The sequence below is a fragment of the Serinus canaria genome, chromosome 11 (genome assembly GCF_022539315.1).
Source record: "Serinus canaria isolate serCan28SL12 chromosome 11, serCan2020, whole genome shotgun sequence".
NCBI classification, from domain to species: Eukaryota; Metazoa; Chordata; class Aves; order Passeriformes; family Fringillidae; genus Serinus; species Serinus canaria.
The window spans coordinates 6706336-6732895 of NC_066325.1; the positions used below are offsets into that span (position 1 = coordinate 6706336).

Below are 26560 nucleotides of genomic sequence, written 5' to 3' on the forward strand. Positions count from 1 at the left end.
ACACTGACTTTTACATTCAGATTGCTGTAGCTTTTTTTCTGAAAAGGTCACAAAATGACTATACCAGTAAACACAATTAGTGAATTAGGTTGCTGAGGAAGTAAAAACCAGCATAAATGACTACTGTAAAAGAGACTAAAAGAGCAGGAGATAGGTTATTCCATTTGCAGGTAAGAGCATGCCTAAAGTACCTTAACAGCTTGCATGGATAATGCTGGCTAGCAATGTGTGCTCTGTTCCAAAGCACCAGCCTGTATTTTTGAATCATCTTTCAAGACTGAGATGATATAAGGCAATTAATAGTGTTTTGTGACCTTCTGCACCAGTAGTCCATCTTTTTGGCATTAAAACTGATTTTGCCCAACTTGGCATTTTATCACCTAGGAGTACGTGGGGAGATCAAAGAGACACCTTTTACAGCAGCAGTGGAATGATTTACTTCTGTCACACTGTTCTTCAAATTCACCGTTTCTTACAAGATGATGAGGCAAACCTCTTCTTTGCTTAATGTCACATAAGGTACATTGAAAGGCTGTGAAGAGGCAGATGTTCTATAGCTTCACTTCATATGCAAAAACCTGTTATTCTTTATTTGCATTCAATTAGAAGGCAGACCCCAATGAATATCTAGTGTAGGAAATGGAGAAAAGATTTGCCATCAAGCACATGCTTTGCTTGTGGTGGATCTCAGTAACTTGCTCTTGTGTCTTCCTGCAGTGATTTGGTCATTTCTACTCTATTATTTACATCTTCCAGCTCAGGGATAAAGACTTTTAATAGGTGACAACTGGAGTTATGGTCCTGCCTTTAGAAATGTTGCCTTTTCTCATTCCTTTTAAAAAGCCATTCTGCAGTTGCAAATTTCCCTTACCAAGTAGCTCTGTTTAAGGATTTAAATGCTGTAGCATTACTTCCACATTCATTTTCGTTTTTGATACAGTTGTGCCTTGTTTGAGCCTGTGAAGGCTCACCATTCTCCTGGCAATCCTGAGTATAATAAGAGGAGCTCAGAAATTATAAAACTGTTGTGTTGTTTTATAGGGAAGGTTTAAATGATTGCTATGAAGCAGAAGTGGCTTCATAGCAATCATTTCAACTCTTCCAGAACAGCTGCTGTGCTTGCTGTGACCTGTAAGAGCACACATACCAGGGTATTACAGTACCTAGGGAGAGATGGAAGTTCTCTGGAGCCTAAGACAGAAGAGACAGGGATAAGCACAGCAGCTTTTCATCACTGCAGCACAGGGTTTTCCAGCCTTTGGGGGGGGGAAACAAGAGGAATCTCATACCCTCCTAAACTGGGATGTGATTAGAAACTTGCTTTGTTACATCCTCCATCCCCTTTCTTCTCCATGGCCCACTCCCACCACATGTTCTGGAGAACACATGACATTTTCTTCCTTTTTCCTCTTTTCTCTTTGCTTTGATCTAACATTAAATTAAACCATCCTCACCCCTATCCAAGCGATGCATTGACACTAAAGGAAAACCTTGAGGGTATTTTTAGGTGCTTTGCAAACTTAGACAAAAAAATCAATATTACTTCATGCATGCCTCAAGTTTGGAATGGTTCTTTGTCCTGCCATTGTGATGATAAAAAAATTCAAGATTTTAAGGAAAAAAAAAAAGTGCAACTAGATGAAATGATGAAACATTCTGTCACACACAGTTGCCTAATCCTCATGTTTTCCCTGGGATCTCTAGTGTGGAATAAAATGTAGAGACACAACCTTTTTTCTCTGCAACAAGATTAAGTGTCTCATCTTGAAAAAAAATATCTGTCAGGGTTTCCTGTGAAGGTAATAGGTGTTTCAGATAATTGGATCAGGTGTCTCTGGACAGTTTCTCCAGACTGAGCCTGCTTCCTATGAGCATTTTCCCAAGATGTACTAAAGGACAGGCTGAAAGCCAGAATGAATCATTGTTTTGGTAGCAACAGCCTCTCTGCAGCTGAAACCATTTGTGATGCCCCTTGGCCTATCTCTTAGTATGTCAAAAGCTGTGCAAACATGAGGCTGAGGATACAATGAAGGGCTTGCAGTCATTTTGGGTTCTGCTGTGTGTTAGGGAAGCCCTTTACAGAAATCTGCCAAGAGACTCTTCAAATCAAAATGCCAGTGTACCACTGCTGTGGTTGATTTCTGATGCCTGCTTTTGACACATAATGAGGATTTTTGGGGGTAAAAGGGTGGCTTTTATCTTGATTTTTAAAAGCATAGAGATCCTAGTAACCTGAAGAGGAAAAATACATAAAACATCCTGATACAGGAAATGAAATAGTGAATCAATGCTGATAAAAGGGATGGGGGAAGAGCAATGACATCTAGTATTTATTAAGAGCCCAGCTCACTGCAGTGAATAGGGAATCACAGAATGTGTCAGGTTGGAAGGGAACAGAGTGTCCCAACCTCCCTGCTCCAGCAGGGCCATCCCAGAGCACACAGCCCAGGATTGTGTCCAGGATCGTTGTGGAATGCCCCAGTGAGGGAAACCCCACATCCTCTGTGGGCAGCCTGTTCAGTGCTCAGTCCCTGCACAGGAAAGTTCTCCCTGATGTACAGGTGGAACCTCCTGGGCATCAGTTCCTGCCTGTTCCTCTTGTTCCATTGCTGAGCCCTACGGAGCAGAGCCGGGTCTGTGCTCTGACAGACACTGCCCTTTGGACACTGCCAGACAGGGATGGGGTTCCTTCTCAGTCATCTCTTCTCTAGGCCCAATTCTCTCAGCCTGTCCTCCAAAGAGAGAAGTTCCAGTCCCTAAATAGAGAATACAGTGAGATTATTGGCAGGGTCGGATGTGCAGCAGGACTGCCTTGAGCTGCTCTCACTCCACCAGCTCCTAGAATTAAAAAGCACTCGATCGTCTGTCCCCGGAGCAAAGCTGTCCCTGCGTGTGCTCAGGAGGCCCTTCCCAAGGGACGGAGCTGCGGCTTCCCCAGCTCCCTGAGAGGAGCTGCGGGCCCTCCCGAGCTGCGGCTGCCGCCAGATGGAGCCGCCGGGCAGCGGGACCTGGGCGCGGAAAAACCGAACCAGCGCCGGGATCCAGCCCGAGCCCACCGAGAGAGAGCCGGGCTGACACACGGGCATGGCTGGGTGCTCACCCAGGGCAGGAACAGGCTGGCTGCATCAGATCCTGGCTGGGAACCGCGGACACAATCGTACCTTAACCCAGCGGATGCGAGAACCAGATTCCCGTTAACTAGATTCCCTTAAAGAACCAGATTTTCGTTAACCAGATTCCCTTAAAGAACCAGATTCCTGCCGGCTGCAGCTGAGTCAGCGATTGCATAAGGCTGCAGTGCGATTACAGCAGCCCGTACAGCGTTAAAGGATACCTACACAGTTATCTTACATCTTGATTTTAGTAATTCCCATCATACTAAAAATCAGACCTAGTAAATACCCACTGATGTAGCCCTAATAACCCGTGTGTATTTTTAACTGGAGTAGTGAAGTAATGATTCCATTTGGCATAGTGATAAAAATTCCCTCCTTAGAGGGTTGGCAGACTTCATTGCTTTTAATTTTGTCCCATGGAAAGCTGCTTGCAGCTGGAATTTGGGGTGTAATGTACATGGCATTTAGGCTCTTTGCTCATTTTAGGAATTACATTTGTGTTTTACGTCCAAATCATAAAAATCAAGAGCATCAGTAGACCTGTAACATTTTGAGTTGTTACACAGAGAGTTATTTTATGTGATCATATAAAGCATGGGGAGGTTAAGAAGTCCCCAGTGCAGCTGCAGGAAAGGGACAAAAATTGTGAGTTATATTTCTCCTCCATTTTCTCATCCTGCATTTTTGGTTTCTGAATAAGGAACTGAGGGGAGATGGTTTATCTTAAATCAGAAATGAAATTATAATGAAGGCGTAGTTTACAAACCTAAAAACCTCTGTTATTAAACCATTCTTGAGGAAATGGCAGCATTTTTAACATTTGGCAGTAACTTTTCCAAGACTGTTCTAGTATTAGGAATCAGTGTGGTATTTCAGAAGCCATATGTGACACAGCTGTTTTAATGCTTGTTTGATTGCTCCTGGTGCTCTATCACACTAGCACATTGCATTTTACTGAGCTGGTGGCTGAAACAAACCTGGATGACAAGCATGCAAAAATATTCTGAGACTAAATTCTCAGAGTAGGGCCAGGTACCGTTTTGTGGCAGGCAGCCCCTTCCCTCCTCCTTTATCCCAGCTCAGGTGGTTCTGGGATGTTCCATTCCACAACCATGTTCCTACAATCATAGCATCATAGAATGGTTGGGTTAGAAGGAGACCTTGAGGAACATCTTGTTCTACCCCTCTGCCATAGGCAGGGACACCTTCCACACTCCCAGGCTGCTCCAAGCCCCATCCAACCTGGCCTTGGGCACTTCCAGGATGGGGCAACCACAATGCCTCTCCTTCCCTATTCCAATGCCTCACCACAACCCAAGAATTTTTCCCAATGAAAGCAATGAGAGGGAGGTGTCTTTACAAACAAACTGTGGGCTTGCTGGTAGATTAAGCCAGATACTGATAGGTGAAAGAAGCAGTGAGGGGAACCAAAAATTTCAGAATTCCACTAACTGACACAGACTGCAGCTCATCCAAGGCCGTGCTAAATTCCTGGACTTATAGAAAAAGAGCAGGATACATGTTAGAAGAGGCTCTGTATTAAGCGATTTGGGAAGTCTGTACCTCTCAAGACTTCAGCCCCTGGCGAAAGAGAGGGGGAAATGCAGTTGGGAAATCAGGATAAAAAGGAGGCCGCCTCCTCAAGCAATTTGAGACCCCATGGGAAATGCTCCATGGCCTCTCCCTTTATCCAAATAAAGCTACAGAACTTTACTTACTCCTCTGTCTCCTTTTTGGACATAAACCTCTGGCATCATGAATTAATTTCCTGACACATCTCTAATCTAAACCTACTCTCTGTCCGTGTGAACCCATTCCCCCCTTGTCCTGTCACTACATGCTCTACTAAACAGCCTTTCCGTATCTTTTCTCCAAGTTCCCTTCGGGCACTGGAAGGCCGCAGTGCGGTCACCCCAAAGCTCCTCTCCCCCAGGCTGAACCATCACAGCTCTCCCAGCCTTCCCTCGCAGGCTGGGCGCTCCATCGCTCTGACCACCCTGCCGTCTGCCCTGGGCCCGGCACAGCGTGCGGCGCCCCGCACACAGCCCGTGTCCGGCCGGGCCGTTCCGGGCCGTTCCCCCGGCCCCGGGGCTGCACTCGGCGGTGGAGCAGGCGGGCAGGGCCCGAGGCCGCGGCGGTGAGCGCGGGCCCGGCCGCCCAGGCCCGGCGCTCCGCAGCCGCCAGAGCTGAGGGCGGGCCGGGCGCTCCGCGGGGCCCCTCCTCCGCCGCCACCGCTGTTTCCTGCCCGGCCGGCGGAGAGCCGGGCGCTGCCGGCGCAGGTAGGCGGGGGAGAGAGGGGAGGCGGGAGGGGAGGAAGGAAGGGTGGTGCGGCGGATCGTAGTGCTGGCACTGTCTGTGAGGGCCCCGGGCAGCGCCATCGGCCCGCGGGGTTCGCGGGTGCGGCCGGCGGGGCCGCGCTGCCCGGGGAGGGAGCGCCGGGGGAGCCGCCCCAGCGCCTGCGGCCGGGCCCGGACCTGGACCTGGGGCCATGGTTCGGTGTGTCGCTAATGCCCCTAAAGACCTTCAGGCCCCACTGAAGTCCTCTTTGCGCTGCACAGAATCCCCGAGTCATTATGGTGGGAAGGGAGCTCTGAGATCACCCAGCCCAGCCCTCGTGCCCAAGCAGGGTCACCCCGAGCAGGTGACACAGGAACGCGTTCAGGTGGATAGGGAATGAACATCTCATTCCCCATTTCTCCAAGTCACATTGGGCTGGAGCAATGCTTCAGCAACAGTGAACCTGAAATTAACAGGGAAATAAATAAAGAAATAGCTATAGTGTAATTGAATTTTGGCTATTTCAAAGGATTTATAATTACATTTTATGCTCAGCCTGTTTTAGTCATAACATTTTTAATAAATTTTAAAGCATTCAGAACATGTTGATTAATTTTAATGAGCTGAAGTTCTGTGTTTTTGCAGTGAGTCAGGGAAAACATCTTTAATTTTCAGGCTTACTTCAGATTTTGAAGATATCACCACCGTATGCTGTGCTAAGTACCTCTACAGTGGAACAGCTCTTCTATTTGTGTTTCTGAGTGTCAGCTCTTTCCTCTTTCTTAACTGAAAGTCTCATTATTGGCTTCAGTATCAGCTGGCTGATGAAAGCAACCTGTAACTTTTTTGAATACAGCTTTCAGAATGGAGAAACTGGCTAGGAAACGTGGGGAAGGAATTGCTCTTAGTTTATAATTAGAAGGACAATTAATGAAGTCTATAAAAATTCAAGGGCAGAAGGAGTTATAGCCAGTCTTTCACAGATGCTGTGTAATTCAGCAGACCAGGTAAGCTGGGTATCTTAAGTGCCTAGACAGGTTAGGTGCCAAATTTCCTTTTATCTCAGTGGAATGAGATCATTCCCATTGAATATTTAGCTGCATTTTTAGGCATCTAAAACCTTGTAAAATCAGCTTCTAGGTCCCTACAAGTAGTTTGCTCATCTAATGAGTGAATTTGTTACCTCAAGTGAATTTGTTACCTCTTGTGTTAAATAAACCTATTAAGTACTTTGATTATATTACATGCTTTGATAAATACACAGAAGAAGAGCAATGCTCTTAAGGCCTCAGTACTTACACAACTATATTAAAATGCTCTTTTATGCATTTCAATTGAATTCAGGTTGTCTTGCAAATACAAGAGTTTCTTACCATCTCCCCATATAATTGAAACTAAAAGAAATCTGAGTAAATATATAGTCAGTAATATATTATTACAGTAAATATTTGTAGATATAGTGAATCCTTATGGTTGGGAAAGAAGAGTACCAAATGCTGAGATGAGAATGGCAGTAAGCATATTTTAACTGTTATGTCACCAAGCAGGAGTAAACCCTTTCTTAGCAAAATAAATGAAAATTGTAAATGCAGAGCAGGTTCAAAACTGGTAGATTTACTGGCTGCTGATGCCAGTCATGATTTATATCAGACAGGGCACATGCTTTGCAGGTTCCAAGTACAAGACCAGGCTGTAAAGGTAGGGTTTTCAGAAAGTGATGGTTTAGCAGCCAGATGCTGCTCATGCTTACAGGATGTGTAGGGACCAGTGATGAGATAGTCCTCCTCTGCAGATGGACTCAGTATCTTGAGTCCCTGCCTGTCCAGCAGCTGTTATTGAAATTATTGATGGACTTCTGGCCTGTTCAGTCAATCAGGTGATGTTGTCCTGCACACTGTTGTTTGTGAAGTTGTGTTCTTTAGTCTGTCTGAGTGTCTGAGTACCTTGTGTTTGGAATTTCTCCAGTGCTGTTCTCCTATTTCTATAAAAGGTTGCAGTTCATAGAGAGCTGTCACTGTAGAGTTGAGAGAGAAGAAATTGTCACATTCTTGTTCATCACCATCTGCTGTCCACCATGATACGGACAGGCACAGGTAAGAAGACTTATCTCTGTATCTTCCTAGTGGGTTTGGAATGTGCTGTGGGGGTGGGATCTTGTGCTGTGTACATGCCCGTGGCAGAGATGTTCCCTCAGTTCCCTCCATGAGAAGCTGTAAGGAGCAGTGAGGACAGCTTGGGGCAGGCTGGGTGCTGGTGGGAATGTCTGCTGTGTGGGCATTGGGAAGAGGCTCCTTTTTCTCTGAGTGGGATAGTGAGTGCAGGGATAGAAGGGCTTTTGCTTGTCTGAGGTCATCATTTGGTGAAGGGGGAAGTAGGCTGATGAGATAGGAATATTAACCTGGGAACAGCTGAAATGAGCTTCACACCACTGAGTTACCCTGCAAACCCTTGTCAGTTATTTGTATTGGCAGGACTTTCAGTGAATTGGGTATGATGTTGTTTTAATTCTTTCTGTGGCGTTTTTCTTCTTAAGAAAACCTTCTGGCTATAGGTTCAAAGTTGAGATGTTGGAATATGATCTCTTTAGATAGGAAGAGCAGGAGCATTGCTCACTTTTTTCTCCTGTCTTTGGGGTGGAAGTGAGGGAGGGAGCATCAGCTGAAGTACAGAATCTAAGACTTGGGATCAGTATCTGGGGAGACCACAAAGACACCAGGAGAGCAGCCATCAAACTGCAGTTCAATAAAAACATTGCACAACAGAGCTTGGTTTCTTAGCAGCTTCATGTTCTGGAACTCTTGGGTTTGTTTTTCCCTTGAGGTGTTGGAAGATTCTCAGTACCACGTGAAATCAGTAGGAGCTGTGGGGACTTAGCACCTTTGAAAGCTGCACACAGTTTTATGGATGTTGACATTTCTATCCTTCATTAGACCAAAGCCAGTGGTTTACAATTGTGATGTTTCCTAATGTCTGGGTGAATTCAGTAGGGAACAATTTGTTCCTAGAATCAAACTGCGCATTAAGTTACTAGTCAGTTACACCATCAGAGTTTCTAAATGTTTTTGGCTATCATGTGATAGTACCTCTAACACACAAAGTTTACAGCTCCTTCTGTGCTGTTCTGGGGTAGGATCCTTAGTCCTTTGTAGCACCAGTGGAACTCTGCAACATGCCTTTCTTCCTCTTCTCCTTGTTTGTGATTCTGATCAGTAGGTTGATGTCAGATGCAACTTTGTGCTCCACATTTTTGCAGTTGGCTTCTCACAGACCTCACCAGTGTGTGAGATGTTAGAGGTTTGCAGCTGTAGAGCTTTATAAGCCTTTTGTTTGATTTCCTGAGTAAGCTGGCTGGCTGCTGACAGTTATTTAAATTGGTTTTTTGGTAGGGGCTGCTTATCCTAATAGCAGGTTAAATGCTTTGTGGTGTCTCTGTGATGCAACTTGTTAGTGTATTGTCAAAATATCCTTTAATGGCCTGGAGTGTGTGGTTGAATAAATACCAGCTCACTGAAATTTACCTGATTAATCATCTTGATTCTTAATTGAATTTTTTCAAAGAGTTCATAATTCTATGTGCCAAATGTAGGAATCTGGGATTGCTTTACATGTTAGGACATGGTTTATGTTTCAGTGGCTCCCACTACTGCTCTGTATGTACAGTTTAAAAAAAATAGCCAACCTTATGTGGTCTGTCAGGTACTGTGTTCACTAATGTTCTATGCAGGACTTAAATTATAGTGAGTATGACAAGAGATCATAGAAATACCTATAAGAGTTTGGAGAAAATGAGTGCTCCTTGTGAAATCTTTGAGAGTTTGGAGTGTGATGCTCACATCCAAAATTAAGCAGGACCCACTCTGCTATGCAAAGAACCTTGTTCAGTCAAGCCAAAAGAGCCCAAATAAATGTTAATATTGCGAGTGCAAATTTCCTCTGGGGGAGTTGGGGGGGGGAGTGAAATGATCAGTAATTTAGTATGGAAAACCTATTTTCAGTTTCTGGAGTCCCAGTAAGTTTCTGCTTTATATCAAGGATGATTGATAAGTTCCAAATTTGCCTTGCCACAAATTCATACACAACCAGACAGCAGTTTGATTACAACTTCCTTATGGTCTGGCTATTTTTTAAATTTAGGTCAACTGCTCTTTAAAGGTAGTTATTAAGGAGTGTTTTGTTTATCCGGAGTAACCAAGGCTGGCAGGTCACCTTTGCACTGTGTCACCTTTGCCATGTCACTGTGAGAACACCTTGTAGTGTTGGCCCTGTGGAGGATGGTAGTGCAGGTGACTTTGGGCAGCCAGCTTCAACCCAGTGCTAAAAACTGGTGCTACAGGTGTGGGCATGTCTGCTCACAAAACATCATTGCACATCTGGTACAATTAGATTGCTCTAGGAAATTGTAGCACTGCCTCAGTTTGAGGGGGCAAAGCTGATTATCTTACCATCAGTGGGAGCCCTGGGTTGTCAGCTCTCCCAGATGTGTTGTCCCACTCATGCTGCAGAGCCTCCATCCTGGAGGGCTTTGTGTGGGACATGGACTGAATTTAGCCCAGAGAGGAGATGCAAATTGTTTTCATCACTTTGGGTTAGTGTGAGACATGGCACGGAGGTGAAGCTCAAGCACAAATCAGTGTCTGAGAGGAGGGAGTGAATCCTGCAGCACCTCAGCCTGCTGGGGGCTGCTCTGAATGGCACTCTGAGTGGAAAGCTGCTCACCTTTGAATAGAAAGGTGAAAAACAAGCACTTAATTGTCTCTTTTTCCAGGCCTGGCAGTGGGAGCTGTTCCAGCAGTATCTTCTGGGGGTTTTCCCTACTGCTCTAGGACAGGCAGGGCAGCCATTTGTTCATGACTTGGAGCTGGAGCCCTGTGGAATGAGAGAATCTGTAACTCTGGGAGCAGAGTGTGTGGCTCTGCTGTCACTGACCACACACTCTGCCACTCTGAGCCACTGCTGGGTCAGCAGCCTGCCAAGAACCCAAAAGCAGCAGTGGTAAAATGGTGAACTTGGATCTTTCCTTGAGACTGGCGCCAAGAGGAATGAAGCACTGAGAAATCAACTACTTGATGGATTTCCTGCTGTGCCTCTTTGCAGCTATGGAGCATATGTGGTCTCTTCCAAAAACCCAGACCCTTCTTCAGGGTCAGCAGTGCTTGGATCCTGCAGTGCCATGGATGATTTGCAGGCAGCCATTTTAGTGTAAAGGACAGCTTTTTCTGTTGCAGTAGTTAATTTTTAATATGAAAAATAGTGAGATACCACTCTACTTTCACTTTGCACTGAGGAGATTTGTTCAAGAAATACTCTGAAACAGGTTGGCCTGGGCTGAGCAAATATTGCATACACACTGGGATAAGAGGTTTCCTAGGGGTCAAAAAACCCCAAATGCTCATCTGTTCTATAGTGCTGACATTACAGGTACAACAAGAAAACTACAATTTTTTGTGTGTATTATTTTATTTTTAATCCCATTGAATACTTTTTTGTTTGTTTTTACTTATTCCTGGAAGCCCTTTCCTTAGCTGGTGTGCAGAGTGGGCAGAATTTATGTAGTGAGCAGCAGCAAGTGACTGAGGTGAAGTTTTGGTCTCAGAGTGCTTGTTCTCATCAGGGACAGCCTTGTTCTCACGTCCCTGTCCCTTGCTGAGGACATGTGACAGCATTTCACAAACTGGCCTCTTGTGTCTCTGCTTGCTCCTTTGTGAGACTCTCCTGGCGTCTGTGCTCTGAGTCCTGAGAAGACACCTGATGAGTCAATTATAATCTGCTAGCAGTAGTAGAGTGAAGCTCTGTCTTTTTCCCAGAGCTGTGTGTGATGCTGAACATGAATGGGAATTGCTCAGTCCAACAGCAATGTACTGAAGAATTTGATTCTGTAGAATCTCTGAACTTGTTATAAACCCATTTTTTTTTTCTGGTCTAACCTGAGATCTCGTTGGCATTTCCAGTAACCTTCCACACATGCTGCATGGGGTGGTTTTCTGAGAATAGAGAAAGTTAGTATTTCTGGTGTTTGTCCTTAAACACTAGGGTTTTGTTCCCCCCAGATTCATTTAGCAGTCAGGTTTTGTCTCGGTTGCAGTGACCAAAAGATAACTTAAACATCTTTTGCAGGATTTGGAGACGCCGGGCTGCCGGTGCGTGCTGATGATGTGATGACGCTGCTCAGCCACGTTGCCACAGTGAAGGGCATGAAAGCTGCTGTCTCCCAATCTGGCCGGGGAGCCATGCTCACAGGGGCATCAGCATTTGTGGGGGGGATGCTGGGAGGCCCTCCTGGAATTGCTGTAGGTGAGTGTGCTTCGCTTTAGGAACAAAAGGGTGGTTAAATCTTGGACATCAATGCTTCTAGTGGCTTTTGCATTAAGTGCCCCTAAATCAGTTATTGATGTTCTCATAAAAATCCCTTGAAAATGAATTCAGCCATCGGAGGCTTTCAAGTATTTCTGTGCTGTCATGGGGAAAATTGCTAACTGAGTAAAAGCTGCAAACTGCATCCCTGTGAGTGCCTAGATGACTTTTCAGGAACAGTCTCTGGGGGTGGCAATTTTGGTGGCAGGGTCAATTCTGCCACCTCTCCATGGGGAGGGTTCTCTCTGTCTCTCCTTTCTGCCTTCATTCCATCTGTCCATCCATGCCAGGCCATGTGTGCTCTGGGCAGTGCTGCCCTGTGGATTGCTGTGCTGCACTCACACTGCTGCTGGAGGGCAGCCCTGCAGGGCTGCTGGGCTGCTTTCTCAGCAGGCACAGGCACATCAGCTGGAGATCCATCCCTCTGCTGTTATCCTGATAAGCTGGGACCTTCCACTTGCCCAGCATGTCCTGTCCACCTGGGGAGGATGGGGTGTTCCCATGGTAGGAGAAAGCCTGGGTGTGTCTGATGGGCTTGGTCTCTGACACCTGCAGAGGTGGACTTCAGGCGTGTTGGACACTGCAGTGTGTGACTCCTAAAGAACCAGAAAGCTCTGACCAGTCTGGGAGTATCAAGTAAGAGATTATGCCACTGCTGAGGCAGCTGTTGGTCTGGTGTTTTTCTTGGGCAAGGTTTTATTTAGCAGTAGAGCTCACCCTAAGGGAGAGTCCCAGGGAGTGTTTTGGTTCTGGTTTCTAGCTTGAAGCTATTAGTATTGATTGTTCAAAGGGTTTCTTTACTATTGCTGTGTTTTTAAAGAGCTTTTAAAATCCTTTGTGATGCTTTGAATACTGTGTATAAAGAAGACACAACTCTGTGTTGATTTCTAATCAAGGTGGGAATATTGTTGGTGAAGGCTGTGGACAGAATTCCAGGCTTTAACATTAACTGGTAAGGACTAATGTTTCATTCTGTTTCCTAGGAGGAGCAGTGGGTGGATTGCTTGGATGGATGACTTCTGGACAGTTCAAGTCAGTCCCTCAGATTTTAATGGAATTGCCTGCTGCTGAGAAGGAGAAGCTCTGTGCTGAAGCCATGGCTGTTGTCAAGAACTTAGACTGGACTGATGCTGCTCAGCTGATTGCTCTTGTAATGTCAAATTCTGCTCTCACAGAAAAGGTATTAGGAGTGCTGACCACTTTCCTTACCAATGAGTTAAAAGCACAACTAAAATATGCAGAATAATCCTCTACAGAGCAGGATTTTTATGCTGAATTGCATATTATTCCCACAGTTGTGAATCTTCTCCAATTATCAGTACGTATTATAAATATATGCTGATCTAAGTTTGGGGTGTTCAGTTTTGGTATTTGGGGGTTTTAAAATTTTTATCATTTATTATTATCATTTTGCTTTGTGTGAATTTGTAAAGATAGTATTAGATTACTGCATTATCCTGACACTGACTTGCTATGTAATTTTGGATTGCCCTGCACTAGGACTAATTCAAATTGCTGAAGGGAATCATGATATTCTCAGGCTAATGTGTCACTTGTGAAAATTTTCAAAGTAATTTTGTTTTATTTTGGAGAATTAATTATATTTGTTTAAGTGCTTTAATTTTTTTCCCTGTGAATGACACACAAGGTGCCAAAGTAGCTGGGGCACTGAAGAATTTTACCTGTTGTTTGTTTCAGCCCTGCATAGGAAAGTTTTATAAGGAAGTAAATTACTGTGAACTCAAAAGACTCAGTCCATATTTTGTCACATTTTAATTGTAATTCTTGAGGTATCCTTTTATTTAAGAAGTGAAGCAAATACTTAAACAAGATTTCAAGTAACAGGAAAGCAAAACTGTGAACCTTTCAATTCAGTTTTCACCAGGCTCCTGTGCCCTAGGATGGGAGGGTGGGACATTAAAAAATGGGGAGCTGAATCTGCCAGTTTTATATGAGCCCCAGGATGAAGGTTGTCATTTGAGCCTTGGTTTCTGGACTGAGTCTGTACAGCTGGTCCTGTGTTTTCATTAAAATCTTAATAAGAAACCTCCTCTTGATCTGTGTGTTGCTCAAACGAAAGGAAGCCTTCAGGAGCTGAGGCAGGCCTGCAGTGGCAGCCAGCAGCTGGCAGCAGCAGCGCTGCTGGGCTGGGGTGATGTGCCAGCTGCATTGTTACTGTCAGCTCCAAATGCTGTGGGGCTGAGTGTCCTGGCCAGTTGGTCACACTGGGTTTGAAGGCCCTCATAAGACAAGTTTGTAGGTAGGAAGATGGGCAGGTGTGCCTTTTTTTTATGTATAGACATGTGGAACTGTGGGGCACTTGTGGCAGTGGTGCCTGCGGGTGAGCGTGGAGAACTTGGTGTGCGTGCAGCGCATGCAGATGTCCGTGGCCTTGTCTGGGATCCAGGGAGCCGCGGGCTCCCTGCAGGGCTGCCGGCCCGTCTTGCTCAGCAGGTGCTTGATGCACTCCTCCAGGTGGCTGATCCACTCCTTCCTCTCCGTCAGGGAGGCTGCGGACACCACAAAGGACTTCTTGGAGGTTTTAATCATCCAGCGGTTCTTCATCTGCAGGGTGTCCGGCAGCGTCTCCAGAGTGACGTCTTCAAGGGGGATGATGTGCTGGGAGTTGTACTTCCTTTTGTTGATGATGATGCTGCCGTAGACCAGGATGTCGTTGAAAAGGAAGAATATGCGAGGCTTTGGCTTCTTGCGGCATTCCTTGGTTAAAATCCCTTCTCCCAGGAGCACCCTGCCCGGCAAGGCTAAGGGCTGCCCAGAAGCCCCAAAGCAGTTTTCCACTGCAGCGATGCGCTGGCTGTTGATCTCCGTGTTTGCAAGGTGGTCCATCATGTCCAGCTGGCTCTGCAGAGAGGAAAACAAAGAGGGAGGTGCTGAAACTGCAGACATCTGCACCAGGGTGGAGGTGGGTAGCCAGTGGGTGCACAGGTGAGATGCTCCTGAAGCAGTCTGAGGCTACAGGTGATCTCCTGAGCACTCCTGGCTTTAGTCTGTTTCCTTTCTAAATAAAATCTTCAAACTTTTGACCTCATTTTGCAACAGCCCAAGCTATACTGGTTTATACAGTTTCTGACTGCACATCTGCTTTCTCAGGGAGTGTTTAGACACACACTCTCCCACAGTTCCATTTTGGGCCAGAGGTGAGGCAGGAACAAAAGAAAACTCTGTGGTATGTCTTGCTCCTGCTGGTCTTCCATGCTTGACAGAAAGGGTAAAAAAAAAAGAAGAAATGAAAAACATCCTCATCATGTGAATAAATTCTCACAAGCCAAGCCTTTCCTTCATTTTCCCAGGACTGATAGTGCTTCCAAATCCAAGACACATCATTCTGAAAACAGTCAGCTCTGCTGAAGGGGAAGTGGAATGGAGCACACTCATCTTTCCCACACCTCTGCAACCTCCTTCTCACACAGTCTGGGGGTTTGACAGGGTGCTGTGCTTTTGTTCTAGCAAGAAACCCAGGTAAGGGTAACTCTGAAGTGAAAGCAGCTGCTGGCTCTTGGCAGGCTGCAGTAAGGGAGGTGCTCCCTGTCAGTGGATTTTCTCCCTGCTCCCTGCAGGCTGGAGGGTGCTGCCCAAGGCCAGCTGGCCATGGCAATGTGAGTCATTTCCTCCTGCACAGAGGTAGCTCAGCCATCACAAGGCACATCACAGGGCCATGTGTTGGTACCCTGGTTGCTGCTGCTGGTTGATGGAAGCACTCATGCAGAGTTGCTCTCCTCTGGTATCCCTGTGCTCCTTGCCCAGGGTCCCTGCTGCCAAGGAGGCTGGAGGGAATGGGGAGAAGTGGTAGGATTTTCAGAAAGTGATGATTTAGGATCCAGATGCTGCTTGTGCTTACAGGATGTGTATGGACCAGTGATGAGATAGTCCTCCTTTGCAGGTGGGATTGTCTTGAGTCCCTGTCCATTCACCAGCTGTTATTGAAGTAATTCATGGACTTCTGGTCTGTCTAATCAATCGGGTGATATCTTGCACACTGTTGATTGTGGAATTGTATTTGTTCATTCCTTGGAGCTTAAGCCCTATGGAATGAGATAATATGTAACTCTGGGAGCAGAGTGTGTGGCTGTCAGGGAAGCGCTTCTTTATTGCCACAGACACCCTCCTGCCTTCAGAAATTAGCTTGGATGTGTTTAAACATGTAACAGAAAAGTGGGAGGAGCTGATATGTGAAAATAATTGACTGATTTGTGGTAAAAGGACAATGAGAAGATACCTTGTTGCAGTTTGTTTTTATTTGGCAGGTTTGTTGTTTGCTTTGTGGTTTAGTAGTCCTTTTAGGTTTTTTCTTCCCCTGTTTTAGAGTGACACAGACCTGCCTTTGTTATTCAATTGAGCCAGGTGTGGGTTTTCCTGTTGGTACTTAGCTACTTCCCTACCAAGTTTCAAACTATTACCCCCCCCCCCACCCCCAAAAACCCATCCGGTTGTTAACCCCTCCTATCCCAAGCAGTTTTCCTCCCTTGAAATCCTTCACTGGTTAAGACATTGTATTTCCTGCCTTTTGTTCCACCTCCAGTTCTCCTGATTAGTTGAACATTGTATTCTCCCTTGATACCTGCTGCCCTTTATAAGCTGTTGTTTGCCCGCAGTTCAGCGCCTGGGACCCTGGCACTCAGGGAGTTTACCATCAAATAAAGTAACCCAGTGCCCCCCAGGCCCGTGCTGTGGCCTTTTGTTCCGTGTTTTGCCTCCACTGGTAGCTGGGATTTTGCGGAGCCCCGAAAGAGGGGGACTGTTGCCCCGCCCACTGTCACCATCTACCTGGGACGTGTGACAATACCTGATAGTTTAGTCAATCTGCTAGCTGGGGCAGAGTGAAGCTCTGTCTTTTTCCCAGAGCTGTGTGTGATGCTGAACACACATGGGAATTGCTCAGGCAAACAGGAATGTACTGAAGAATTTGATTCCGTAGAATCTCTGAATTTGTTATAAACCCATTGTTTTTCTGGTCTGACGTGTGATCTCATTGGCATTTCCAGTAAACTTCAGCAATTCTTGGAAGGGGTGGTTTTCTGAGACTCAAAAGTGAAAGCATTTACTATTTCCTGTGTTTTTTCCTTAAAAACTAGGGATTTGTTCTCCTCATATTCATTTAGCCGCTGGGTTTAGTCTCGTTTGCAGTGGTCAGAAGATAACTTTAAAAATTCCTTCCCAGGATTTGGAGATACCAGGATACCAATCTGTGTTTAATGAGATGAGTTTTTCTGTTTTTGCATCGAGTCAGGGAAAACATCTTTAATTTTCAGGCTTAGCTGAGATTTTGAAGATATCACCACCGTGTGTTGTGTTCAATACCTCTACAGGAGAAGACCAGGCTGTAAAGGTAGGGTTTTCAGAAAGTGATGGTTTAGCAGCCAGATGCTGCTCATGCTTACAGGATGTGTAGGGACCAGTGATGAGATAGTCCTCCTCTGCAGATGGACTCAGTATCTTGAGTCCCTGCCTGTCCAGCAGCTGTTATTGAAATTATTGATGGACTTCTGGCCTGTTCAGTCAATCAGGTGATGTTGCCCTGCACACTGTTATTTGTGAAGTTGTGTTCTTTAGTCTGTCTGAGTGTCTGAGTACCTTGTGTTTGGAATTTCTCCAGTGCTGTTCTCCTATTTCTATAAAAGGTTGCAGTTCATAGAGAGCTGTCACTGTAGAGTTGAGAGAGAAGAAATTGTCACATTCTTGTTCATCACCATCTGCTGTCCACCATGATACGGACAGGTGCAGGTAAGAAGACTTATCTCTGTATCTTCCCAGTGGGTTTGGAATGTGCTGTGTGGGTGGGATCTTGTGATGTGTACATCTGTCCATGGCAGAGATGTTCCCTCAGTCCCCTCCATGAGAAGCTGTAAGGAGCAGTGAGGACAGCTTGGGGCAGGCTGGGTGCTGGTGGGAATGTCTGCTGTGTGGGCATTGGGAAGAGGCTCATTTTTCTCTGAGTGGGATAGTGAGTGCAGGGATAGAAGGGCTTTTGCTTGTCTGAGGTCATCATTTGGTGAAGGGGGAAGTAGGCTGATGAGATGGGAATGTTAACCTGGGAACAGCTGAAATGAGCTTCACACCACTGAGTTACCTGGGAACCCTCTTCAATTATTTGTATTGGCAGGACTTTCAGCGAGTTGGGTATGATGTTGTTTTAATTCTTTCTGTGGCATTTTTCTTCTTAAGAAAACCTTACCAGAGTGTCAGGTGTTAGAGGTTTGCAGCTGTAGAGCTTCATAAGCCTTTTGTTTGATTTCCTGAGTAAGCTGGCTGGCTGCTGACAGTTGGTTTTTTGGTCGGGGCTGCTTATCCTAATAGAAGGTTAAATGCTTTTGTGGTGTCTCTGTGCTGCAACTTGTTAGTGTATTGTCAAAATATCCTTTAATGGCCTGGAGTGTGTGGTTGAATAAATACCAGCTCACTGAAAATTGCCTGATTGATCATCTTGATTCCTAATTAAATTTTTTCAAGGAATTCTGTGTGCTAATAGCTCATTTCTGTATGCAAAATGTAGGAATCTGGGATTGCTTTACATGTTAGGACATGGTTTATGTTTCAGTGGCTCCCACTACTGCTCTGTATGTACAGTTTAAAAAAAATCCTTGTATTTGCTGTGCCTCAGGTACTGTGTTCACTAATGTTCTCTGCAGGCTTAAATTATAGTGAATATGAAAAGAGATCAAGAGTTTGGAGAAAATGAGTTCTCCTTGTGAAGTCTTTGAGAGCTTGGAGTGTGATGCTCACGTCCAGAATTAAGCAGGACCCACTCTGCTATGCAAAGAACCTTGTTCAGTCAAGCCAAAAGAGCCCAAATAAATGTTAATATTGCGAGTGGCAATTTCCTCTGGGGGAGTTGGGGGGGAGTGAAATGATCAGTAATTTAGTATGGAGAAACTACTTTCAGTTTCTGGAGTGCCAGTAAATTTCTGCTTTATCTTGAGGCTGATTAATTTGCTCACCAGTAATTTGTATACCACCAGCCAACAGTGTTACTACCACCTTGCTTATAGCCTGGCTATTTTTTTGGCTTTGAGTCAACTGCACTTCGAAGTTTGATATTGAGGAGTGTTTTATTTATCCAGAGAAACCGAGGGTAGCAGGTCCCCTTTGCACTGTGTGGTAGGTACAGTTTGTGGTATTTGGGAGTGGACCTGGGGCCAAGCCTCATCCCTAGTGAGCTCCAACTGCATAGAATAGGTGAATAGCACTGAAGGCAATGAGCCATGGAGTGCCCAGCTGTAGTGAACAATCACAGACTGGTACAGAGGGCACACAGATGTAAGGCATGTAGGGTGGAGGGTATAAAAGGTTGTGTTGAGGGAATAGAAGGGGCAGACGCCTGAAGCCTTCTCAAGTTGTCTGGTGTTATTTTGTGTAACATGCTTGTCTCCAAAGTAAGGTATGCTGACAGCAACACTGTGGCCGATGTAGCTGTACGGGAAGGTACAGGCATAGACACAGCCCAGTCCGAGTATGACGCCTACGAGAAGGGGTATCCGCTGTCTTCTGAGAACCTGGACGATCCCCAATTCATGACTACAGGTGAGCCTCTTGAGACACAGTGGGGACCAACTTATTATGTGAGGACAGCTTGTTTTATCTACGTGGAAAGCTTTGATGAAAAGGAAAGACATTGAGAGTACTGACTACACCCTTCGTAGTGTTTTACCCTGGGAAAAGTCACCAGATTTTGAGAGTGATGCAAGTACTGCTTTTAGTGTTAGAGCATGGAAAGGAGTTGGGGCAAGTCTATGAGATGTGGCATCCAAAGGAGACAAGGTGGCTGCAGATTCGGCTACCACCTGGTGATTGCTCTATGAGACTTTAAACGAATGGAAAATAGAGGTGGAGGTGGAAGAGGAATCGGAGCCTGAGAGCTTGCAGAACTGAGCAGGTGGACCAAGGGCTGTAGCAATGGTGGTTGCCTTTGCAAGTTGTCTGGTGTTATTTGTGTATCATGACTGTCTGGACTGTGTCACCTTTGCCATGTCACTGTGAGAACACCTTGTAGTGTTGGCCCTGTGGAGGATGGTAGTGCAGGTGACTTTGGGCAGCCAGCTTCAACCCAGTGCTAAAAACTGGTGCTGCAGGTGTGGCATGTCTGCTCACAAAACATCATTGCACATCTGGTACAATTAGATTGCTCTAGGAAATTGTAGCACTGCCTCAGTTTGAGGGGGCAAAGCTGATTATCTTACCATCAGTGGGAGCCCTGGGTTGTCAGCTCTCCCAGATGTGTTGTCCCACTCATGCTGCAGAGCCTCCATCCTGGAGGGCTTTGTGTGGGACATGGACTGAATTTAGCCCAGAGAGGAGATGCAAATTGTTTTCATCACTTTGGGTTAGTGTGAGACATGGCACGGAGGTGAAGCTCAAGCACAAATCAGTGTCTGAGAGGAGGGAGTGAATCCTGCAGCACCTCAGCCTGCTGGGGGCAGCTCTGAATGGCACTCTGAGTGGAAAGCTTCTCACCTTTGAATAGAAAGGTGAAAAACAAGCACTTAATTGTCTCTTTTTCCAGGCCTGGCAGTGGGAGCTGTTCCAGCAGTATCTTCTGGGGGTTTTCCCCACTGCTCTAGGACAGGCAGGACAGCCATTTGTTCATGACTTGGAGCTGGAGCCCTGTGGAATGAGAGAATCTGTAACTCTGGGAGCAGAGTGTGTGGCTCTGCTGTCACTGACCACACACTCTGCCACTCTGAGCCACTGCTGGGTCAGCAGCCTGCCAAGAACCCAAAAGCAGCAGTGGTAAAATGGTGAACTTGGATCTTTCCTTGAGACTGGCGCCAAGAGGAATGAAGCACTGAGAAATCAACTACTTGATGGATTTCCTGCTGTGCCTCTTTGCAGCTATGGAGCATATGTGGTCTCTTCCAAAAACCCAGACCCTTCTTCAGGGTCAGCAGTGCTTGGATCCTGCAGTGCCATGGATGATTTGCAGGCAGCCATTTTAGTGTAAAGGACAGCTTTCTCTGTTGCAGTAATTAATTTTTAATATGCAAAATAGTGAGATACCACTCCACTTTCACTTTGCACTGAGGAGATTTGTTCAAGAAATATTCTGAAACAGGTTGGCCTGGGCTGATCAAATATTGCATACACACTGGGATAAGAGGTTTCCTAGGGGTCAAAAAACCCCAAATGCTCATCTGTTCTATAGTGCTGACATTATAGGTACAACGAGAAAACTGCAATTTTTTTGTGTGTATTATTTTATTTTTAATCCCATTGAATACTTTTTTGTTTGTTTTTACTTATCCCTGGAAGCCCTTTCCTCAGCTGGTGCGCAGAGTGAGCAGTTACTAGTTACAATGGGTTTTGTTCCACAGAAATTCCTTTAGCAGCTATGTTTAGTCTTGGTTGCAATGGTCCAAAGATAAATTAAGATAAATTAATGTCTTAAATTAAGACATCTTTTGCAGGATCTGTTGAGGCAGAGGTGACAACCAGTGTTGAAGATGTGATGAAACTTCTCATCCACGTTGCCACAGTGAAGGGCTTGAAAGCTGCATACACTCATTCTTCCCGGGGAGCATCGGTGGCAAGTTTATTTATCATTGCTGGGGGGATGCTGCTTGGCCCAGTTGGAATTTTTATAGGTAAGTGTGCTTTGCTTTAGGAACAAGAGGGTGGTTAAATCCCTGAGTGAAGAAATGAGGAGGTGTGGATTGAAGGAAGGGGATATTCAGGATTGAGATTTCCTGCTGCCATGGGGGTGAGGCTGAATAAGCCTTATAATGGGGTAGGATCATTTCTCACTAAAAATGATCCTTATTTCTTTATTTTAAAAGTTCCTGGTACCCATGTCCTGATCAATTGGGGTTTTTCCTGCTGGGATTCTTCTCTGTCACTTTGCTTTTCTTCTTGTTACAGAAAGTTACAGAAATGTCAAAGTCTAATAGTACAGAATTGTTTCTCCTCTGTAACTCTGGAATTAAGAGCTGAATAGTTTTAAAGCTGCCTTGTTGCTGAAGGCATGTGGACCCTGGCCCACAATGTTGAGCAGTTGAATGTCCTGTGAGCAGTTGCAGGAATTTCACAGGCTTATTGGTTCTGGGGTAAATTGCAGTGTGCCTCTGTCAGGGTGAGTTACAAAAACAAGCAATTAATTTGTGAGGAGTGATAATAGAAAATGCAAAGTGAAGCTGTGCATTAATTCCTAGTACAGGTACAAAACTTAATTGCTGGAATAATATGTTGACAAATGTATGACTGAAGTTATCAGGAACAAAGAAGGGAAATTAAGCTTTTGTAAGGAATTTGTAAGCTTAAAATCTGAAGTAGAGGTAATAATGTAAGTGGCTTCATTCTTGAGTGAGATCGAGAGAAATACTGAAGTTATTAATAGATGCATTTTCTCTTTTAAGTGTTTGTTTAAGCTTTCAAATTGTCTCAAGTCAAGCTTAATGTTCGTTCACCACTGAAGAAAGCACTGGAACAAGTATACCTATTACTTTATATTGAAAGTACACATTAATAAATATAAATAATAAGAGTAATAAGTACTAACTAAGCTATGAGCCACAGCTCAATTACAGTTTAACTAAATCATAACCCTCTCATTTAACTTTTAAAATGGGAGAGGTAAATAAGCCAGATAAGTTTAGAACAGTTAGAGAAGACACTTGCAATCAAGTGCACTTTGCTCAGACAGCCAGGATAGGTGTGGGACTGGGTGGCAGGGGTTGTGGGTTTGTGGCCTGGGGAAGAAAGTGTGATTGTGAAACAAATCTTGTCTCAATGGACAAGGAGATTGGATATCAATGCTTCTAGTGGCTTTTGCATTAAGTGCCCCTAAATCAGTTATTGATGTTCTCATAAAAATCCCTTGAAAATGAATTCAGCCATCAGAGGCTTTCAAGTATTTCTGTGCTGTCATGGGGAAAATTGCTAACTGAGTAAAAGCTGCAAACTGCATCCCTGTGAGTGCCTAGATGACTTTTCAGGAACAGTCTCTGGGGGTGGCAATTTTGGTGGCAGGGTCAATTCTGCCACCTCTCCATGGGGAGGGTTCTCTCTGTCTCTCCTTTCTGCCTTCATTCCATCTGTCCATCCATGCCAGGCCATGTGTGCTCTGGGCAGTGCTGCCCTGTGGCTTGCTGTGCTGCACTCACACTGCTGCTGGAGGGCAGCCCTGCAGGGCTGCTGGGCTGCTTTCTCAGCAGGCACAGGCACATCAGCTGGAGATCCATCCCTCTGCTGTTATCCTGATAAGCTGGGACCTTCCACTTGCCCCAGCATGTCCTGTCCACCTGGGGAGGATGGGGTGTTCCCATGGTAGGAGAAAGCCTGGGTGTGTCTGATGGGCTTGGTCTCTGACACCTGCAGAGGTGGGCTTCAGGTGTGTTGGACACTGCAGTGTGTGACTCCTAAAGAACCAGAAAGCTCTGACCAGTCTGGGAGTATCAAGTAAGAGATTATGCCACTGCTGAGGCAGCTGTTGGTCTGGTGTTTTTCTTGGGCAAGGTTTTATTTAGCAGTAGAGCTCACCCTAAGGGAGAGTCCCAGGGAGTGTTTTGGTTCTGGTTTCTAGCTTGAAGCTATTAGTATTGATTGTTCAAAGGGTTTCTTTACTATTGCTGTGTTTTTAAAGAGCTTTTAAAATCCTTTTTGATGCTTTGTTTACTGTGTGTAAAGCAGACACATACACAACTCTGTGTTGATTTCTAATCAAGGTGGGAATATTGTTGGTGAAGGCTGTGGACAGAATTCCAGGCTTCAACATTAACTGGTAAGGACTAATGTTTCATTCTGTTTCCTAGGAGGAGCAGTGGGTGGTTTCGTTGGATGGAGGATTTCTAAAGATTTCAAGTCAGTCCCTCAGATTTTAATGGCATTGCCTGCTGCTGAGAAGAAGAAGCTCTGTGCTGAAGTCATGGCTGCTGTCAAGAACGTAAAATGGCATAGGGGTGATGCTTCTTACCTGATTAAACTTGCAATGTCAAATTCTGCTATCCTAGACAAGATACTAAGAGTGCTGAACTGTTTCATTACCAAAAAGCTAAAAGCAAAACCAAAGTATAGAAAATAATCCTCTACAGAGCAGGATTTTTATGCTGGAATGCATTTTACTCCCATAGTTGTGAATCTTTAACACAGCAATTGCTAGTCATCCGTACTAATTACAAATATATGCTGATCTAAGTAATTTTGGGGTGTTTGGGTTTAGTATTTGGGATTTTAAAATTTTTATCATTATTATCATTTTTGCTTTGTGTGGATTTGTAAGGATAGTATTAGATTACAGCATTATCCTGACACTGACTTGCTATGTAATTTTGGATTGCCCTGCTCTAGGACTAATTCAGATTGCTGAAGGGAATGCTCTTAGGCTAATGTGTCACTTGTGAAAATTTGCAAAGTCATTTTGTTTTATTTAGGAGACTTGACTCTGTTTAAGTGCTTTAATTTTTTTTTTCCCTGTGAATGACACACAAGGTGCTAAAGTAGCTGGGGCACTGAAGAATTTTACCTGTTGTTTGTTTCAGCCCTGCATAGGAAAGTTTTATAAGGAAGTAAATTACTGTGAACTCAAAAGACTCAGTCCATATTTTGTCACTTTTTTATTGTAATTCTTGAGGTATCCCTTTAATTAAGAAGTGAAGCAAATACTTAAACAAGATTTCAAGTAACAGGAAAGCAAAACTGTGAACACTTTCAATTCAGTTTTCACCAGGCTCCTGTGCCCTAGGATGGGAGGGTGGGACATTAAAAAATGGGGAGCTGAATCTGCCAGTTTTATATGAGCCCCAGGATGAAGGTTGTCATTTGAGCCTTGGTTTCTGGACTGAGTCTGTACAGCTGGTCCTGTGTTTTCTTAAAATCTTAATAAGAAACCTCCTCTTGATCTGTGTGTTGCTCAAACGAAAGGAAGCCTTCAGGAGCTGAGGCAGGCCTGCAGTGGCAGCCAGCAGCTGGCAGCAGCAGCGCTGCTGGGCTGGGGTGATGTGCCAGCTGCATTGTTACTGTCAGCTCCAAATGCTGTGGGGCTGAGTGTCCTGGCCAGTTGGTCACATTGGGTTTGAAGGCCCTCATAAGACAAGTTTGTAGGTAGGAAGATGGGCAGGTGTGCCTTCTTTTTATGTATAGACACAACTGAAACTGTTCTGCCAAGTTCATTTTTTTGCCTGAAATAAAGATCTATCTGTTTGTGTGTGTGATGAGATTTTTATAAGGTTAAAAGGTAAAGCTTGAAACTCATTAGCTGTTGTTGTATGTATTTGATTAATTTACTTCTGCAGGTGCAATTTACCTTTGATAAATTCAGTGGCATGCAGGGCAGTTATTGTTCTCAGCATTTAATAACACTTTTTCAGTGATGTGAGAAGGAGGTGAAAAAGAATGGTAACTGGGCACTCCTAGCCTTGTCTGAGTTTCATAATGCCATGCCTGAAATCAGCTGGGTTTCCATTTCTTTGGCAGATTCTACACACTGCAACTTTTAAAAGATTTTACAAACTATGTCCACTTAAAAATACTATTTTTTATTAATCCTGTCACTTTTACTTGCAATTTTCTGGTTATTTCACAAATTAAATTCAGTCTTTCCAAACCAACACGCTGCTAGCAGTGGCAGATGATTGAATGATCCAGTGGGGTGGAGTTGGCATCCTATGCTCAGCTGTTCAAACTCAGAATGAACAGAGCTGACAACTGATTGTAAAGCAGGCCATAGGAAAAATGGGGGTTCCAGTTCATCTCTAATAGTGTTTAGTATTTAAACAGACCTTTACAAGTTTCACTGGTTTCAGACACCAATATCATGACCCCCATTTCACAGGTATTTATAAATGTGGGCCCCAACGTAGGTTGTGATTTGATTTTTATCACTTGTATCAGTGTAAGAGGCATGGATGGAGTTTAGATTATTTTACTCTGGTCCTCTGCTCTCCTGTGATACTCTAAGAGTATTCTTTGAAATGCCTTTTATTATTACCCTCAGAAATTGTAAACCAATTGTAACTACACTCTTAGCCTTCACTGTGGTATAAAAGGGGCATGTGTTAGATGGATGCCAGCAGAACTCAGGTCCCAGTAGTTCAGAGTTCTCTGCAGAGCAGTCCTAGCTCATGTCAAAACCCACTGCTCCTCAGAAGCTTTATGCCACAGAGGAGCATGCTCTTAGTCATTACAATAAATTTAACTTACAGAGGTTTTCAGATGACTGGAGTAGAGCCAGAAGAAAGGAATTTAATTCTGTTTGTTCTCTGTATCTTTATTTAACAGATTTGATGCTCTTGGAGCTCCGTGGAAGGTGGCAGGTTTTCAAAGTGGTAGCAGTAGGTTTGCAGACTGGTCTGAAACACATTTCACTGCTGGCAATGGAAGAACAAAGATGAGCTCAATGCTCATCTCACATGAGTTTGGACTTGAGACAATGAGGAAATGACCACTCCTCTTGGACACCCTGATATTAATTACTGGGGGAAAATGAGCATGGCAGCCACAAAGATTTTGTTGTTTGTGTTTCAGTAGTTTCTAACAGTTTATATTGCTGAATGCTGCAGGAAGAGCAAATTGTACCTTTAGTGCTGTGACTGCAGCCCCATTGCTGTCATATTGAGGTCACCATGATATTGGTCTGTAGCCTTGAGTGGGAATTTGGGCAAGTTAAAAGCACCCTTCATCAGATTTGGTCATCTGAGGGAGCAGAGCAGCTGTGCAGGAGTGCTTTAATATCCATCTGTTGCTGCTCTTTGGTAGAGACATGGCTGTCCACCACTGCAGCCCTTGCTAGTGCTGGAAACAGCCACAGGCAGGGGATGGCATCTTCTGAAATCCATTCCAGCTGCATAATGTCCAGGCTGAGTGTGAGGCAC

The 26560-nt window shown here is 44.8% G+C and overlaps 3 protein-coding genes across 8 annotated transcripts in view; 2 read left to right on the plus strand and 1 right to left on the minus strand.

Annotated features, from left to right (window-relative positions):
- The first annotated feature begins 5349 nt into the window (after nt 1–5349).
- Nucleotides 5350–26560, plus strand: part of LOC108962077 (protein C19orf12 homolog) — a 34704-nt gene continuing 13493 nt past the window's right edge. Inside the window, exons 1-5 of one of the 5 annotated variants that reach the window (XM_050979104.1) lie at nt 5350–5395; nt 17384–17486; nt 19137–19283; nt 21164–21340; nt 23504–24890. In XM_050979104.1, the coding sequence (XP_050835061.1) occupies nt 17468–17486; nt 19137–19283; nt 21164–21340; nt 23504–23772 (612 nt within the window). In that variant the 5' untranslated portion in view covers nt 5350–5395; nt 17384–17467 and the 3' untranslated portion in view covers nt 23773–24890. The other 4 variants (XM_050979102.1, XM_018914541.3, XM_050979103.1 and 1 more) reach the window with 4 other exon arrangements.
- Nucleotides 7359–24890, plus strand: C11H19orf12 (chromosome 11 C19orf12 homolog). 2 transcript variants are annotated; one of them, XM_050979106.1, is made up of 4 exons: nt 7359–7486; nt 11508–11684; nt 12728–14004; nt 24792–24890. In XM_050979106.1, the coding sequence occupies exons 1-3, from the start codon at nt 7468–7470 to the stop codon at nt 12988–12990; spliced, it is 459 nt and encodes a 152-aa protein (XP_050835063.1). In that variant the 5' UTR covers nt 7359–7467; the 3' UTR covers nt 12991–14004; nt 24792–24890. The 2 variants fall into 2 exon arrangements, with proteins under 2 accessions (XP_050835063.1, XP_050835064.1); XM_050979107.1 differs by having other exon boundaries at nt 12728–13534; nt 24322–24890.
- Nucleotides 14012–26560, minus strand: part of LOC127060064 (pleckstrin homology domain-containing family F member 1-like) — a 31278-nt gene continuing 18729 nt past the window's right edge. The window contains exon 2 of the mRNA XM_050979100.1: nt 14012–14606. Coding sequence (XP_050835057.1) covers nt 14034–14594 — 561 coding nt within the window. The 5' untranslated portion in view covers nt 14595–14606 and the 3' untranslated portion in view covers nt 14012–14033. The remainder of the gene's footprint in view (nt 14607–26560) is intronic.

What these genes read in the sequence shown, in the direction of transcription:
- C11H19orf12 (XM_050979106.1), top strand. An exon ending in CCCTCCTGGAATTGCTGTAG is followed by an intron (nt 11,685 to 12,727) that starts GTGAGTGTGCTT and finishes TCTGTTTCCTAG; the next exon opens with GAGGAGCAGTGGGTGGATTG.